Source organism: Anarhichas minor, unplaced genomic scaffold (assembly GCF_050575085.1).
Source record: "Anarhichas minor isolate MPS153535 unplaced genomic scaffold, ASM5057508v1 ptg000027l, whole genome shotgun sequence".
Taxonomy (NCBI): domain Eukaryota; kingdom Metazoa; phylum Chordata; class Actinopteri; order Perciformes; family Anarhichadidae; genus Anarhichas; species Anarhichas minor.
Window position 1 is genome coordinate 1,725,381 of NW_027466473.1, and position 15,870 is coordinate 1,741,250.

A 15,870-nucleotide genomic window follows, 5' to 3' on the forward strand; every position below is an offset into this window, starting at 1 on the left:
TTGACTCTAATAGATCTGGCCAAATTCTGGTAAGAAAGAGCACCCCTTACCTCACTACCATAGAGGATAATTGGTTCAATCCAGTGGTGGCTGGTGGAAAATGTTCTAGGTAGGGCTGTGCCACATCCAATCAATTTCAGAAAACATCCCAGAATGATTTAATGCAAAAAAATTAAGGTATCAAACACGCATTAATGCTTTGCAGTTAAATATTTTTAAATGAATTCTAACACGAAAAAAGCAGTAAATAACACATGATAAACACATCAGGACATCTTATTTTAGTCACCCTCACAGGGAATTCAGTATAATATATATCATATAATAATATTCAGTATAATATAAAACACACACATACATACTGTATATAGATATATACACAGTATATATATATATATATATATATATATATATATATATATATATAAAATATAATATAATATAACATGTTTATGTATTGAGATGGCCCTGTGGACCTTGTTATAGGAGGTAAAGATCAGGAGAAGTAAACATGAATGTAATTCTGAATACTGATGTTAAATTAAGCTATGATGAGTTTTCACTGTTAATTTAACATCTCAATTACATGTTGGTGCCTCCATGACCAAGTTATCCCTGCTCAGCAGGATTATATATATATATATATATTTATAGTGTGTATATATATATACATTTATAGTGTGTATATATATATATATAATCCCTGCTCAGCAGGATTATATATATATATACATATAAATACATTAAACTAAAACCTATTCAGTATATATACTGGAAATGTTTTAGTTTAGTGTTTTAATCAGTTTTTTATCATATATTCAATAATTAATTCATAGATCTTTTTCATAATATTCTTTTTTCTATATTAATAATCAGTTAATTAAATCAGTTACTAATAACAAATTTTCAATCAGTTATAGTTATTGTAATTAAATTAATTTATCAATAACTTTATTTCATTTCATTCATACACATACATATATATTTACATGTACATATATATATATAGCAATCCTAAGGCAGAGGAAATCAATCAAGACAGTTAATATTAACAGCAGCAAAACAAATGTCAGCAAACGTGTTTATTAACTCTCAGTAACACATGTGCATATACTTTATATTTTTTAAATAAGTTGATGAAAAGAGAAACATTTATCAATAATTTTCACACAGGGATGCAAACTTAGAAGATTGACACATTTTACACAGCAGAATATATACATATTCACATAGAAATCATTTACATGGATGTCTTATGTAAATTTAAATAAATAAAATAAAAAGGTGACAGTCAGAACTGTCATCTCTGTGACAGCAACATGAACACATGAGAATGATCTACTGGTTGTCTTATTAGTGAAGGCTTTGTACAGGATGAGAGCTCATGTAACTGTAACCTTAAGTACAGGATGGTCAAATGGACTAATGTCTTAATTCAAGCTATGGTTGCTGAATGTTTGTCCATCGTTCTCTCCTCAGCTCCTGGCTCTCTGTAACAAAACAAGAACAGAATCAGCAAAATACTCAAATGCAGTGTAATAGTGTAGTTAATCTCAACGTTTGAAACGTAACTGGATTTAAAGTGATATTTCAGGTTCACAACCTGTCTACCTGAGCTCACGTTGGTCCGTTTATGTACATGATATAAAGTATAAATCATCTGTAAAATCATCACAAACTCAGTAAGATATTATTCAACCTCTGAGGTTTGAAAGTGAAGTTATTAAAAGTTACTTTACAAGGTTTACTACGGTCGGATGCAGCCAGCCGAGCTGCCGGTAATAGCGCACCGGCACGCAATGCATCTTGGGATATGCTGGGCCGCGAAGGATACATCAGATGTGTCCTCTAAATCTCCGACGAGAAGGCTGCATTCGTCGGCTGCATTGAAGGACTCTTCAACAAAAATGCGAAATGGGACAGCACTAGTCGCAGCGCTGTGACGCAACCGGTCTACGAATGCAGCCTCCGCAGGATGCAGACCCTGAATTGAGATACAGCTTGTCATCCCCAGGACAATTGTCCTACCGGTACACTCCCCTGCACATCTCTTCTCTGTTTCTTCATTTAAACACACTTGACACTTTTATACTCCACTTCATCATACTTATTTGAAGTACTGTTATCTGTTTGTTGTGCACTTTATTTAATATTATTTAATATTCTATTGTAAATTGTAATATGTTTATATTTCTTGCACAGTGTGGATTGTTGTTGATTGTTCAATGTTATGTACAAATTCCTTGTATGTGCAACATACATTGGCAATAAACGGTTTCTGATTCTGATTCTGATTCTGAAAGGTGTGTATGATGAGCAGAGCAGGGAGAGCCAGGCGGATCACACCCAAAGATATAGGGCTGGAAACACGAGAAACACTACATGCTGAGTCCTTACTTTAGTGAAGAGTGTGCAGCAGTACAGCCCTGTTATAGGGTCCGCACATTCACATACAAAGAAATGGGTTGTTTTTGATTGCTAACATTGAAGTAGTGTTTGACTATATTTATTGGTCATGAAACATACAGCGTTTCATATTCTGAGGCCAAACTGTCACATATTAGATAAATGACAAGAATGTACCCTTGAAATATACAGCGGCCCCACTTATGTAGTTACCTCCCATCCCTGCAAATGTGATTGCGGTTGCTCTCTTTTTTAAAGCTAGATTGCTAACTTCAGCCAACCAGGTGCTTACTTGCACTGTTTGCCATTGACTTTCATCTACATGACAACCTTTGTTTGACTGAAAATAATAGGATGGAATTTCCTATTCAGGTCTGCTGGAAACTGCAGCATGGATTCAAAGGGAAACTCTATCAGCAAGATGCTCAGTTACTGTGAGGGAGAGAAGCTGGGGGGTTGTATAAGAAAGGATGACAAGAGAATCATTGAGCCTTTCCATCTGCCAGCAAGCAGAAGTGGGCAGCAGCGAGGCTACAAAGTAGAATAGTCTCTTCCTCTGCCGCTCCCTCTCTCTCACACACACATATGCAAACACAAAACCCCAAAACAGCAAAAGTGAGAGTTCAGTAATTATTATTTTATTGAGTAATACTTGGAATAGTTATATTACTAAATCTTATATTTTCTTTGGACATAAGCATGTACCTGTATTTGTGTCATATCAACACATTTTTTTCTTCTACAGTAATTTCTCAGATAAACCTGTAGGAGGCACTTTAATCATTTGTTTATACCTAGTCAGTTTATTTAATGTCTCACCTGCTGAATAACTGTGCCTCCTAATGCAGTAAATAATACACATTAGGTTATTAATTAAGCACCCTGGTGGGGGTGTGAATAATCGCCAGCTTCATTGGTTTGTACTTTTAAAGTCTAAACTGTGCATAACAGAGGGCCTTGTGAAGGTCCTCGGCGAATAAAAACATTTAAGATTTCAATATAACACAATTAACACACAAGTATAGAATGACAGAATACTCTAATCCCAGTTAGAGAGTGCATAATCTCTGTCCACTGAAATCTTTGTCTTATCTGTTCCCACTTGACATGGAAGTGGAATGGGTGTACCATCATTATGGACAGTTTATAATGTCTGTCTGAGGAGCAAGAGAAGGAGAAAGGTCCAATTGAGGAAATATAAAGATAAAAAAATGAGATGCATCCTCTGTGTGTATTTGCCCATAGCCAGTCATGTCCACTAGATGTCCCCGGTGAGTTTCTGTCCTCTGTTGACCACCTGATGGCCCTAGTTATCAGCAGCCTTCCTGCACAGCTGCTTCTCATTTGCTCATGAGCTCCTCTGTAGGGGATAGTTTCCAATATGTTGAGACCAGGCTGGTTGTTGTTATCTGTGTTTTTTACCTTTTTGGATTACCTGCTGGCAAGAATGAGGCTTTCCCCAGCCTCTGTGAATCACCTTTCATATACAGACAGGTGTATGGTCACACAGCATTCACATATCATGAGAATGAACATGTGTTATATGTTTTTCCCGCATTAAGGTTTACATTTACAACAAATGATAATGATGATAATATTGATAGACATACAATATGAAATGTTGATTTAATCCTGCTCGAGTCAGATCATTAAGGGATTGGAAGCATCTGGAAACACTCAACATGACACAAGCTGGATAGTTTAGATGTGTTTCTGATGTGACAAAGACACAAAGAGTCACTGAACAAAAAGAATAAACGGCAATGGTGAATTTTTACTGCAGAAATTTAGAAATTGTTGTACAGTAACAACCTGATCAAAAGATAAGTCTGGTGATACTCTTTATTTTTCTTATTTTCAACACATGACTCAACATCATCATGTTGCCAGAAATACTTGTAGTACACTGAATGTTCAGCCGGTAGTACACTGAATGTTCAGCTGAAAATAGCCCTCAACAAATGCACTTCCTCCGGTTTTAGTAAGGTTAAACAAAAGTATTATAATACTTGACCGTATTAGTCATTGTAAAAGTCTTGATAATGTGTTGTGATTATTGTTATAATGCATTATGGATATGTATGAGTGCTTATTACTATAATTATACAGTGCTATAAGCTAATTATAATGCATTAGATACAATATATAGATATGGGCGTCACAGAAAGTATTACTGAATTTGAACTTAAAACATTGTCAACTGTATTCTTGTAACAGTCTGTTGGTTTCCAACTACTGTGACTATGTAGTCATATACTATGTATGTCATATGCAGATGATTTTCTTCCAAATGTTCACCATGACGACTCTGAATACTATTGACCAAAGCTGTGTCAAACTACTGTTATCAGTCTGCTGAATTTCTTTTCACAGATTGTGAATTTAGCTAGATTTAAATGTTCCGCGTGTCAGTAAGTGATTCAGTGATATTATTACATTTTTGTGTCAAAGAACATTCTTCAACTGAATGTCTTGGATTCTGCTGAAGTGTCCTTGAGCAAGCACTGAATGCATACCTCCCGCTCCAAGAGTGCAGTTTTAAAATGGACCTCTGGCCTCTCTCTGGAAATATGCCTGCAAAATACAGTAATCAATAAAGTATTGTATTATTTGTACATTGGGGAGAAGCGGAGAAGAACTTTCTATTGGACATTAATAACAATACATTCAAATCTACCTTCACTGCTAGAGTGTGAAAAAAACTCATGGAAGGTGCAATGTGCTCATAATACATTTACTGACTGAGCTTTACCAGAAAATAAAATATAAATGTATAATCTGCAGTATAAGCTACAACACTCAATTGTATCGTCTCCCAGCTAAATATAAGCAACAAAAATCTTTATTTAACTGTTGTTTAATTCAATGTTACGCAGCATTAATTCTTCAGGAGAAGCCGTAAAGGGCTTGATGCAGATCATTTGTTTCTTTGTAGTATTCAGTGGATATTTTTTTGCATTTATTTTTCTTGATTTGAATCCACACACCATTAGTTTTATTAACAGTCCAAGTCTTGTTCAAGTTACTTTTAGTGAACAAAAGATGGGTTTAGCTTTTGGAAATCTCACAATATGTTCACAATAGAATATAATTAAGTGAATCAGTGATATAGCACCTTGCATTAGGTTGTACTAACTTTATTACCGAATATTATTTTTTCTTAAAGTTAAACTCTGGTTATGTATGTTGTCAGTGTTTTTGTCTGCTGCCCCTAATAAAAAAATGCTTACATAATCACTCTAATATCTAACAAGTCACCACTCACTTGTTACATTATCGATCCGATGAGAATAACCCTGCAGTGGTTCATTTGTAGGTCATTTACAGAAACTCCATTATGCATGTAATATAATTCATGATACATTATCATTGATAGTATGTGTAAGGACCCAGTTTGTTTTTACCTCTCAAAAGTAAATTCATAGCTCTGTTTTAGGGAGAACTTTATCAATACCAAGCTGGCAATTAACATGTTATTAATAATGATAATATTGGCAGTTTTTCGTAATCTCTGTCTGTTTTATACAAATGAGATTTGTAGTATGAACCTCAGGTTCACATCGCCCCTACACAGTTACTGGAAATGAATTTCACGGAGATCCTTTTTAATAATAGCTAACTGATGCTTTATTCAAAATGCTGCCTTGAAGGTGAGGCAAACAAGGCGGAAACAATGCTGCCTTCGGGTGCCCCTCGCAAACTTTTCAGTGGAGTTGTCAGAAGCCTTAGTTGAGAGACTACATGGGAGAAGTAGTCTGTAACTGGGCATATACCTGTTCTCCTCAACTTGCTGTTATAGCCTACAGCTCAGTTTGTGTGTTGACTCTGTTGTGCTGCTGCTTTCATGTTTGGTAATGCTCTCATCATTGTGTTGTTCTTGACCAGAATAACACAAAGACAGCAAAGAAACTTCACTTTTACGTTGTCTGAATTGATAATAACAGCACAACTCAAATTTCTTAGAAAATCAGATTATTTTGCAATAAAGTTCTATATCAAATAAGTAAATACTCTAAGTACTTTCCATTTGTATAAATTTAATTCACACATGAGAATATAAAGCCATGGGGTTATTTCAGACCATTTATTTATTGACTTAAAATATGCTATATCGTTATGGAGATATTAAAGAACCTATATTGTGATAGAAGATTTTAGCCATAACGCTCAGGTCTATTTTTAGCAGCCATGTGGTTGATAAAGATACCCTGCTGCTGATGGGCACCAAGCTAACCTCAAAGTGTTCCCTATAAGGCAAACAATCCACATCGATCATCGTGACGGTAGTTCTCTTCTATCAAATAAATACTAACTTCTGGAAACGAAATAATAACAACAGTACTCGACAAATAGTCAATCAAACTGCAGTGGGGCTAAAGACCCATGTCCCATGGCATCATGTGTGCCATCCACGTTCATTGCTAAAAGCTTTGGGCATGCACTCCTGTTGATTTCCCATACTTGTGACACTTGACATTGAGTGTGTGGAGCTCTAAAGCCAAGCACAATTAAAACACTATTTTATTACTATTCTATCAGCCACTAACCTTAAACCGCATTGTCTTACCTCGTAGCCTGTCATTGTCATACATCATCCCCTCAACCAATAATGTTTAGTCAATCATCAGAGACTTTAAACTGTAGCCTTTGGCTTTGTTTACTGACCCTCACGTGGATTTAGGAGGAGCCATATTTCCAACAGCACCTCAAGGCAACATAAAAAAATCCCGGAAGAGCTTCCTCCGGCTCCTCCTCCTCGCAGTCAGCTCTCTCTGTATTTCACCTGCGCTCCCTTCTGACACTGTGGTATGTTTCGGACTTTCCACGCCTCTTCCAAACCACAGTGACATATCTGCGGGCCATATTTGTTGAGTCCAGACCGACTTGAGCTCCTCGTCTCTCCAGGACCACCAGAGGTATCCACAGAACCGCTTTCTCTCTGAGGATGGACCACGCTGCTGTCTTGCTGCTGGCTCTCGTGAGCGCCGGGACGCTTCTCCAAGGTAAGCCTCGTTCAGGTCCTAGAATCCGCCTTTGACAATCGTGGACTCGGTCTCCCGATGCGGTCTCACATAGGTAGCGTGACGTTCTATTTACTCTACTCGTGACTTCGCCTGAGTGTTAATAGCTGCAGAGTGAAGTTAGTCGGAAGTATGTGTCGTCATATTCACATCCTTCCGCTGGTTTAGGCTGCAGGGACGGAATCAATGGAACATCAAATCCACCATTGGTTTCTAATTAGAAATATTAGCCTACCGCTAAAAAAAGATAAAAAGGAAGGAAGAGAATGGCGCGTAGCTAAAGTGAAAACCTTGATCCTTATTGAAACTTTATAGCAATGAATTTACGAAGAGCTCTGCCAGCTTGACATGTTGGAGGAACTCGTGGAGGTGCGTTTACCACCGTAGAGCTGTGTGATGGAGCTGGAGTTGTGGTTGCTGCCTTCAGCTCTTTAAAAAAAAATGAATGACGTAGTTGTAATCAGTAACCAAGCCTGTGTTCCTGTTTGTGTTAGGTGTGTGTGTGTGCTTGAATGGGCCAATAAGAGGCCAGAGATGACAAACATTCACATTTCATGACTTTGTCATTCATGTTTCCCTTCTCAATGTCTTAATGCTGTCGACTTGTAGTTGAATAGAAGACTCCTCCTTCTTGTGTGTCACAAGCAACATCTAATGAGAGTCGTCCTTTTACAAAGCAATTCAATATACATCGCCCTGAAGGGGGCAACCTGGAATTCTTTTTAAAGTCCCTGGGGCTAGCAAAGCCCTAAATTGGGAATCGGTGGTTCAGTCCTGTAGCATATGATCTCTGATGCTGATAGTGAGCAGCTTTTCTTGGTGAGAAAACAGGGGCCGGGCTTTGAAAGAGTTCAAACACAATCAGCAATGCTGGCACCACTGACATCGTCTCGTGTCACTTACACACGATAAGTCAGAATAAATATCCTCCCAGCTCTTATCTCTGAGTTATGTTTGTGTCACTGGACATCTCTCGGCATTCACAGAGCTGCTCTTTGTCAGAGCGGCTGGAGGGCGGGCAGTCTGTCTGGCTGGTGGCTGAGTGGGTGTGTGGTGGGAGGAGGTGATTGGTGCTCCAACACTCGACACAGCCAGGGTCACCGTCTCCATCACGTGATGCTATCTGGCCTGTGTCCGGATCAGCGACTCCGCAGAAGGAGGGAACGCATCATTTTGTGTGTTTGTGTGCGGGATTCACATTACAATCATGATACAAATCCATATTTATCCTCCACATAGTGACAGATAGCAGCGCAGTAGATAGCAGCTGAAGTCAGTTTCCAGCTTGATCTGTAGCATTCCTCCCATCAAAGAGGGAAGGCTTTCAAAGGGACTCTCAGACTTAGAAGTTTGAAGCCACGGGAGGCTGTTAGGGGTGACTTTAGAGGGGTGAGCTGCCAGCACAGATGTGAGTGGATACAAAGTGTGGGCTGTTGGGGAAAAAAAAAGTAGAGGTGAGTGGTGGTAAACACCATTTGGAAAAGTCATCCTTGTTGACAGAGAATACAGTTGCAGTTAACTCGCATTTTAGCTCTGCAGTCATTTCTAGGTCCACTTTAATTAATTAAGCCCGACGCCCCCAAATTTGGGGGCACTCGGGCTCAGAACCCCTCAAAATCAAATGCGGAAAATAGCATGATTATTAGCCAGTAGTGTGGACGTGGCCACTTTTTTTTTTGGATGAAACAGCAACGTATGGACAACAACATCATATAAGTCACTTCTTATACACTCCAAACACAACTATAGACTACTCATATAAGCAAAAAAATATCGTGGCATAAAAGCACCAAATCCGGGCCAGAAATCGGCGTTATGAGTACCGCAAATCAATGTTTGTACCCTCATGCTAACAGCTACCAAGTCATGCAATGCATTTAATAGCATTAGCACACGTGGCGGAACACGTAACTAACTTCTGTTTTACGATCCGTATAAACACTAAACAGTTGTGAGTGATCAAACGTACCTTCATGCTGAACTCCGCCGAAAAAAATCGTAGGTATGCGCCCAAGTTTTATGAAAAATATGGATAATAACGCCGCAGAATTTCCGTTCCAAAGCTGTAGTCCTTGTTGCCAACTGCATACTGTTGACTTCCGACTTGTTTCCAGAATAAGAGCGGTCAAGCAGGCTTGGGCGAGTGGTCAGACTGCCTGCGACCGGAAATTTCCGCCGGGGTACACGCGTCACTTCTGGCAACTTGATTGCTTGAAACTTTTGCCGATCACCACCAAACTCGACAGAGGTCTTCCTAAGCCTGTGACGCGTCGAAGGAGGGGTTGCTTTTTGAAATCGACCGAGGATAGGCTGAGATCCAGCCACATACACACACATGAACTGAGAAAATCCTACAGATGACAGCCAAAACTGGCTCTGATGAAGTTATGAATATGATTCCTATTATCTGTATTTGGATGTATTGAATCATATGAGTGATAAAGAAAGTGAAATATATAGTTATATAGTGTATAAAAGTACAATGTAACAGCTGCAACAGCTGGTTCGAAAATGATGACCTCGCCTGACCGCTTTGTACTAAAACCTCTTATTCTTAACTTTATTCCACTTTATTCCACTTTAACCTTTTTTTAATAACTACTGATCAGTTATGCTATGACTTGGGAAAGTTTTAGGGAGCTAGCTGCATTATTTCAATAACCTTTTATCAATGAAAGTGCATTTTTTCCAGGCGAAGCTGAATATTTTCAATTTCAGCTGTGTAATGTCTTATTTTACTATATTAACCAGCAACATATACACAATATTACCTATCTAAACTATGTCACAGGTGTTGTGATCTGATTATATCAACAAAAATTATTAAAATCGACCTTGTAGTTACAGAACTATGGTCAGTTTTGTAGGGCTATGCTTTTTCGCTCAGAGACCTCAAAAACGGCTCCGAGCTTAGAGCTTCTGTGGACGTTGTAGAATGTTAGGAATGTGTCCCCAATAGGTAATAAGAGAGCCATGGGTCTGTTACAACGTTCCAGATAGTCATACTTGTAGTGACAAATTCATATAGTTATAACCATTATGATGGGAAAGAGGCTCTTATTAGCAGCCCCCTCATTTATTCTAGTGGTTACACTCCATTGATGCAGCGAGGGTGCCAACGCAGAGGGCTACGGCAAATATTAGGCACAGTCATCGGGAAGGAAAAGTTGAACCTAACCACAAAAGGTGAATCCTGATTTGGCAAGGCATACATACAAGCACACATTCCTGGTTAAATTAATGCCATATGTCTACCTGTGACTGATTGTCACCGTGATAGAGTTGTGAAATTCGGTCTCACAGTGATATCAACCTCTGTTAAGTGTTTTGTGTCTTATAAGCCTGCAAACTCATCTTTTACTCAAACTGGACTTCCAGGATCATGTTTCAATGTTACCTGAGGCAACAGCAGTGGAGCCCCTCGCTGTGTTTCAGCCTGTGCTTCCAAGGCAATCAGTCCTCCATAACAGAGACCTGCAGTCCTGTCCCCTTTAGAAGATGGCCTTTGTTCCACTAACCAGCTACCTCTCTCAGGGACATTAATAACACATCATTTGTTTTCTGTGGCAGCAGGTTGGGCTTTGCTCTAGTAATCAATGTTTTAATAAATACTTCTGCCAATGCATTTCCACATCAAGCAGCCTTGGTGTCTTTCAGCAATATTCTGAAGCGCAGAAATCTGTTTGGAAAACAGATTGTATACAGAGCAAATGGGTTGATTTGCATTGTCTTACCTCGTAGCCTGCATACATCATCCCTCAACCAATAATGTTTAGTCAATCATCAGATAAGCCTCCACTTTGTTCCCATGTTGACATTCTGCTTGTTTAATGCAGGCTAAGTGTGATATGTGGTAATGCTGCCCTGGTGTTTCTAGTCTACTTTACATGACTTGTGTTGTTCCATGAATGCCTCAAAGCTCTTCGCTTCCACAATGTGAGTTCAGGCTCCTCTGAAAATCCCCCAACAACAGAGACTTTATACTGTAGCCTTTGGCTTTGTTTGCTGACCCTCACGTGGACTTAGGAGGAACCATATTTCCAACAGCACCTCAAGGCAACATCCATACTCAATAATAAAGACCTGCAGTCCTGTCCCCTGTATAAGATGGCCTTTGTTCCACTAACCAGATAGTGTAGGTCTGCTGTAGAGATACTGTTTAACTAAGATAAATTTGAGGCCATTGAGGCCTGTTTCTGCCTCAATGACAGAAACCTTCATTGGGCAGAACAGGGAGTAGCTAGTGAAGAGAATCTAACCTGGGGGTGAGGTGGCACTTTGGCTCCCTGTTGTCCCTCTTTCCTCTGTTGTTGGTATAACAGACCAAAACTCCATTCTTGCAACAAAGGGAGGCTCATAAAGTTAAGTTTGAATAAAATGTAACTTCTAAGTTTTACATTAGTTCCTGTTGGCCTTGATCCCGGCACTGCAGGGAAGAGAATCTAAATGATCATTGTTGAAAAAACAAATCGGGTACCAGCCAGATATTTATTAACTACCAGTTAAAGACAGACACTGCAAATCTACCGAATTGGCACATTGCCAGATAAGCCATCTTATCGCGGTATTATTATTTAAATTTCCCATTTTTCATTTGAATCACAGCAGCTCTCTCAGAGGGCTCAGCCCCCAACTACACCTGGGTTAGGGTTATTCTGGTGTCAAGCTGTGATCCTTTCTTAGCATTGATGATAATTCATTCCAGTCGGGCTATAATTATATTCTACACAAGTACTTTGAACTGTACCTAAGTACTAAATATACACAGATGTGAAGCTCCCTTAAACCAAACTGTCCCCTCTTTAAAATAATTTAAAAAGGAGTTAATAAGGAGGCTGCTGCTGGAAGTGGGGACAGCCAGACAGGATAATGGATGTGGTATGCAGCGGCATTTCTAGTTGCTTTAGCTTGGGGGACGGGACGGTTTGAAATGCTATCTCCATCTGCCCCGACATGGCTCGGCTCGTCTTTTTCTGGAAGGAAAATACCTTTGTGGTGGTGAGGGAGGGGAGGGGGGATATGTGAGGAGAGAGGGGGGGGCAGCTACCTTCATCCAACAATCCAGCAGCCAAGTTGTGAAAGGTCACGGTGTGTTTGAAGCCCCACCTAAATCTTTCTGTCAGATGGCTTTAGTTTGATCTGTTATTCAGAAAGCCCTGTTCAGACACATCACATGACCATCCCATAACTTAGCCTTTGTCATGTGAAAGGGTTTGAAGGTTTACAAGGTTCCTCTGTGGGTTGAGAAAACTCCTCCTCCCATGAGCTTGTGGTGAAATCATTTCAAAACTGTGAATGACATTCAGTCAGTGGTCCAACCAGATGCAACAGTGTTTTATTTCAATTGTTTAAAGCTGACATTTGGGAGAAACAAAGTTTACACCTCCAGCAGCACTGATATGTTAAAGAGCTGAGACAGTTTGGGATGTCAGGAGGATAATCTCACGGATCAGAAGAAATGTATTCATAGTATTCAGTCTACGTTAGGGCTGGTGGGTTAGGGTTGGTGGGTTAGGGTTAGGTACATCAGGGATTCACTACTGCAGGGCTCAACAGTAAGGGCTGCCAGGTTGCCATAGACAACCATTTTGATAAATTGGAAACCAATTATTGGCCATCACTTTGTAAAATATAAGAATAGGGACAACAAATTGTGCTTCCTAAATAAATACATTTTTAACATTTGTGGCATGAGTGATATTTAATACTGCTGTTAGAACCAGGTGACAAGTTCCACTAACGCGTCAATGTCACAATCTAATGTGCAAATTGATTGGACGTTTTTGAAGTATCGGCATCTTTGAGCTGGATGGAAAATTATACCAACATACATACATACACACGACATGTTTAAATGGCAACCATACGGTAACCAAATGCTGATGCTTGTTTTAAAAGTTAGTGTTGAGCCCTGTTCAGTTTCCTCACTCCAGCTGGATTAATGCTTCAGTCAAGCAGGCAGACAAACTGTGGCTCTATTTAATTCATTCACTTGTTAATGAAAAGCACTGTGGAATAAATACACATCCTCGACACACATGTGGTCTTTAATAATCTGTCCTCTCACAGCTGCAAAATTCAACCTTTTTTACACAGCTTCATCATTAACTTTACCTTCTTTGAAACGATTTTCCTTTCCTTTATTTACTAGGTCTGTTTTATACAAAATGAACACAAGTTACATCTTACTTATGAAATGTTGCCCACATCTTGAACCAGCAGCACAACTCTCTGGTGTTAATAATAGGTTTTTCTGGCCAGGGTGTGACGCTTTATGACAAAGGACCATGAGGTAACCTATCACTGCAGAGTAATGTTGTGAAGTTACAACAGCATAGTTCATGTTTGTGGGACCCTGTCTTCTGTGGCCGCTCTATGTGGAGGCAGTAATAACAGTTTGAACCTGTCTAACTGCTGCACAGAGCAAAGGGAGACTAATGACAGAAGACACAACTCAATCAGGCCATGTTGAAAATATATTTGCTCAGTGGGGATTAGCCCTCTCAGTCCCTTTTGTCAAGGTAAGAAGTGTGTCTAATGCTAGGGCCTCTCATCAGGCTAGCTTGTGTGTTGGGCAGTATAGTGAGCCCCCCCCCACAGCTTTCAACAACTTCCCCCAACCAAGAATGCACCTTGCTCACCGAAACGTCCAGGAAGAAGCAACAACAGTAGCTGAAACCAAATGAGATCATGGGTAAGCCCACACACGCGCGCACACACACACACTCAACTCCTCACATGAGGCAGTATGATTCATGTCGCACATGTCGTGTCAGGTTGTTTCCATCTTGTAATGGTATGATAATCATTCCACAGGTCATGAAAGCATGACTGCATCAAAACGAGAAGTGAAACATCTGCGGATGAGATGCAGCTTTGTTAAATGTGCAGGAAAATTAGAACTCAATGAAGTCCATCGTCTCAAGAATAAACTCTGCAGGGAAACGCTCACAAAATGAGGCAGCAGGGAGTGAACTTGTGTTTCTGACTTAGTGACTCAAAACAAGAGTCGAGCTGTTCTGAATGTAATCTAGGGAGTTTTTTTTAGTAATGCTTTAAATCACACGTAGGAATGTGAGATGGAGATTCTGCTCATTGATGGAGGAACTGTCTCTGGTGACTGATGAGAATTATTTATTCTGCCAAGCTCAGGAAGACCTGTAAAAGTGTCCCTGTGCACTAAGGAATAATTAGATTATGTATTAAGGAATGCCATTAGGTAGTAATAGAGAGTGACAGGAAAGTATGGTGGCTGGAGGTGTGGGGGTCCACAGGTTGGACTCAAAGGCCTCTTCTTCCTTTTACAGGTAAAAAGAAAATACTAGAGAGTCCCTAGCTGATGGTGTTGATGGGGGACGTTGGTGTTGGTAGCAGAGCATATAAAGCCTTTTTACACTGAATTAGTGCGAAGAAGCTTCTGTTCCTTCATGTTTGCCTCCAACCCCGACTGCTGTCATTTCAGTTGTCACAGAGATGGGCCTTCTATTAGCCTTAGCTAGATGACCTTCTCAATCCCCCTGGAACCACACTCCCTACTGTACGTACATGGACATTTAAATGAAAGCTTTATCATCAATATTTTTATTTGGCAGTGAAAGAAAAGCTAATGAATGTGGTGTTTAAAATACTTTTTTTTCCTTATTTGTGTAGTTTCTGGTGCTGTGTGTGTGTGTGTGATTAGGGTCCTGAATGAATGAGTTAGAGTGAGCATGCTGTGCGCACAAACACTATTGTTTATGTAGATAAAAGGTTATTCCTACACAGAAGCCCCTGCTGTGCGGCGCAGAGAGGACCTCTGAGAGGCTTTAAATAAAAGATAGAATAAACGTATTTGCAATTGGCAGCTCACTTTAGTTACTGAATACATTAGTAGAGAGAAGGAGTGGAACAGAATTTGAAGACTGATCTGTTCGGTGGGACACCCTAGGGGACAGACACACACACACTTAATAATCTGATATATTCTGTTCTGAAACTAAACCTTCAACTCTGATACTGAGGACTGAAACAAGCTGTAACTTAGTGAGTATCCAGATCCACTCTGTAGCTGAGGTATTTGTAAAACTCAGCATCATCCTTTACTCCTGACTGACGTCTCTCTCGTTGTTGAGGTGAATGGTAAGAAACCTCCCGGGATCATATTATAACTCACTCAAATCACAAAGAAAATCAATAGCCATGAAAGATGTCAGATGAGATGACTCCTGTAACCAGTGGTCATTACTGCAGCCTTATGCTGTGTTCACACCAAACGCGCCGCAAATTCATCGCGCCGCGTATTCGCGTCATTGGCGCCGCCGGTCTCGCCGGGGACTATTTGTGTTCATTCGCCCGAATCGCGCTGGACGCTAACCCGCTAACCCGTGGCTTATCGTCCTGAAAGCCGTTCAACTGTCCGCCATTAACCATGGAAAAATAACCTCTATTTCTGCTTAGTACGTGT

At 39.9% G+C, this 15,870-nt stretch overlaps 1 protein-coding gene and 1 long non-coding RNA gene across 3 annotated transcripts in view; one reads left to right on the plus strand and one right to left on the minus strand.

Annotated features, from left to right (window-relative positions):
* Positions 1-1,067: 1,067 nt before the first annotated feature.
* On the minus strand, positions 1,068-7,849 carry LOC142959988 (uncharacterized). Of its 2 annotated transcripts, XR_012956265.1 has the most exons (3): positions 6,974-7,833; positions 4,923-4,980; positions 1,068-1,490 (listed from the first exon to the last, which is right to left on the minus strand). It is a non-coding gene; the product is annotated as an uncharacterized LOC142959988 (long non-coding RNA). The 2 variants fall into 2 exon arrangements; XR_012956266.1 differs by having other exon boundaries at positions 4,843-7,849.
* Positions 7,152-15,870, plus strand: part of alcama (activated leukocyte cell adhesion molecule a) — a 79,312-nt gene continuing 70,593 nt past the window's right edge. Inside the window, exon 1 of the mRNA XM_076101521.1 lies at positions 7,152-7,409. Coding sequence (XP_075957636.1) covers positions 7,352-7,409 — 58 coding nt within the window. The 5' untranslated portion in view covers positions 7,152-7,351. The remainder of the gene's footprint in view (positions 7,410-15,870) is intronic.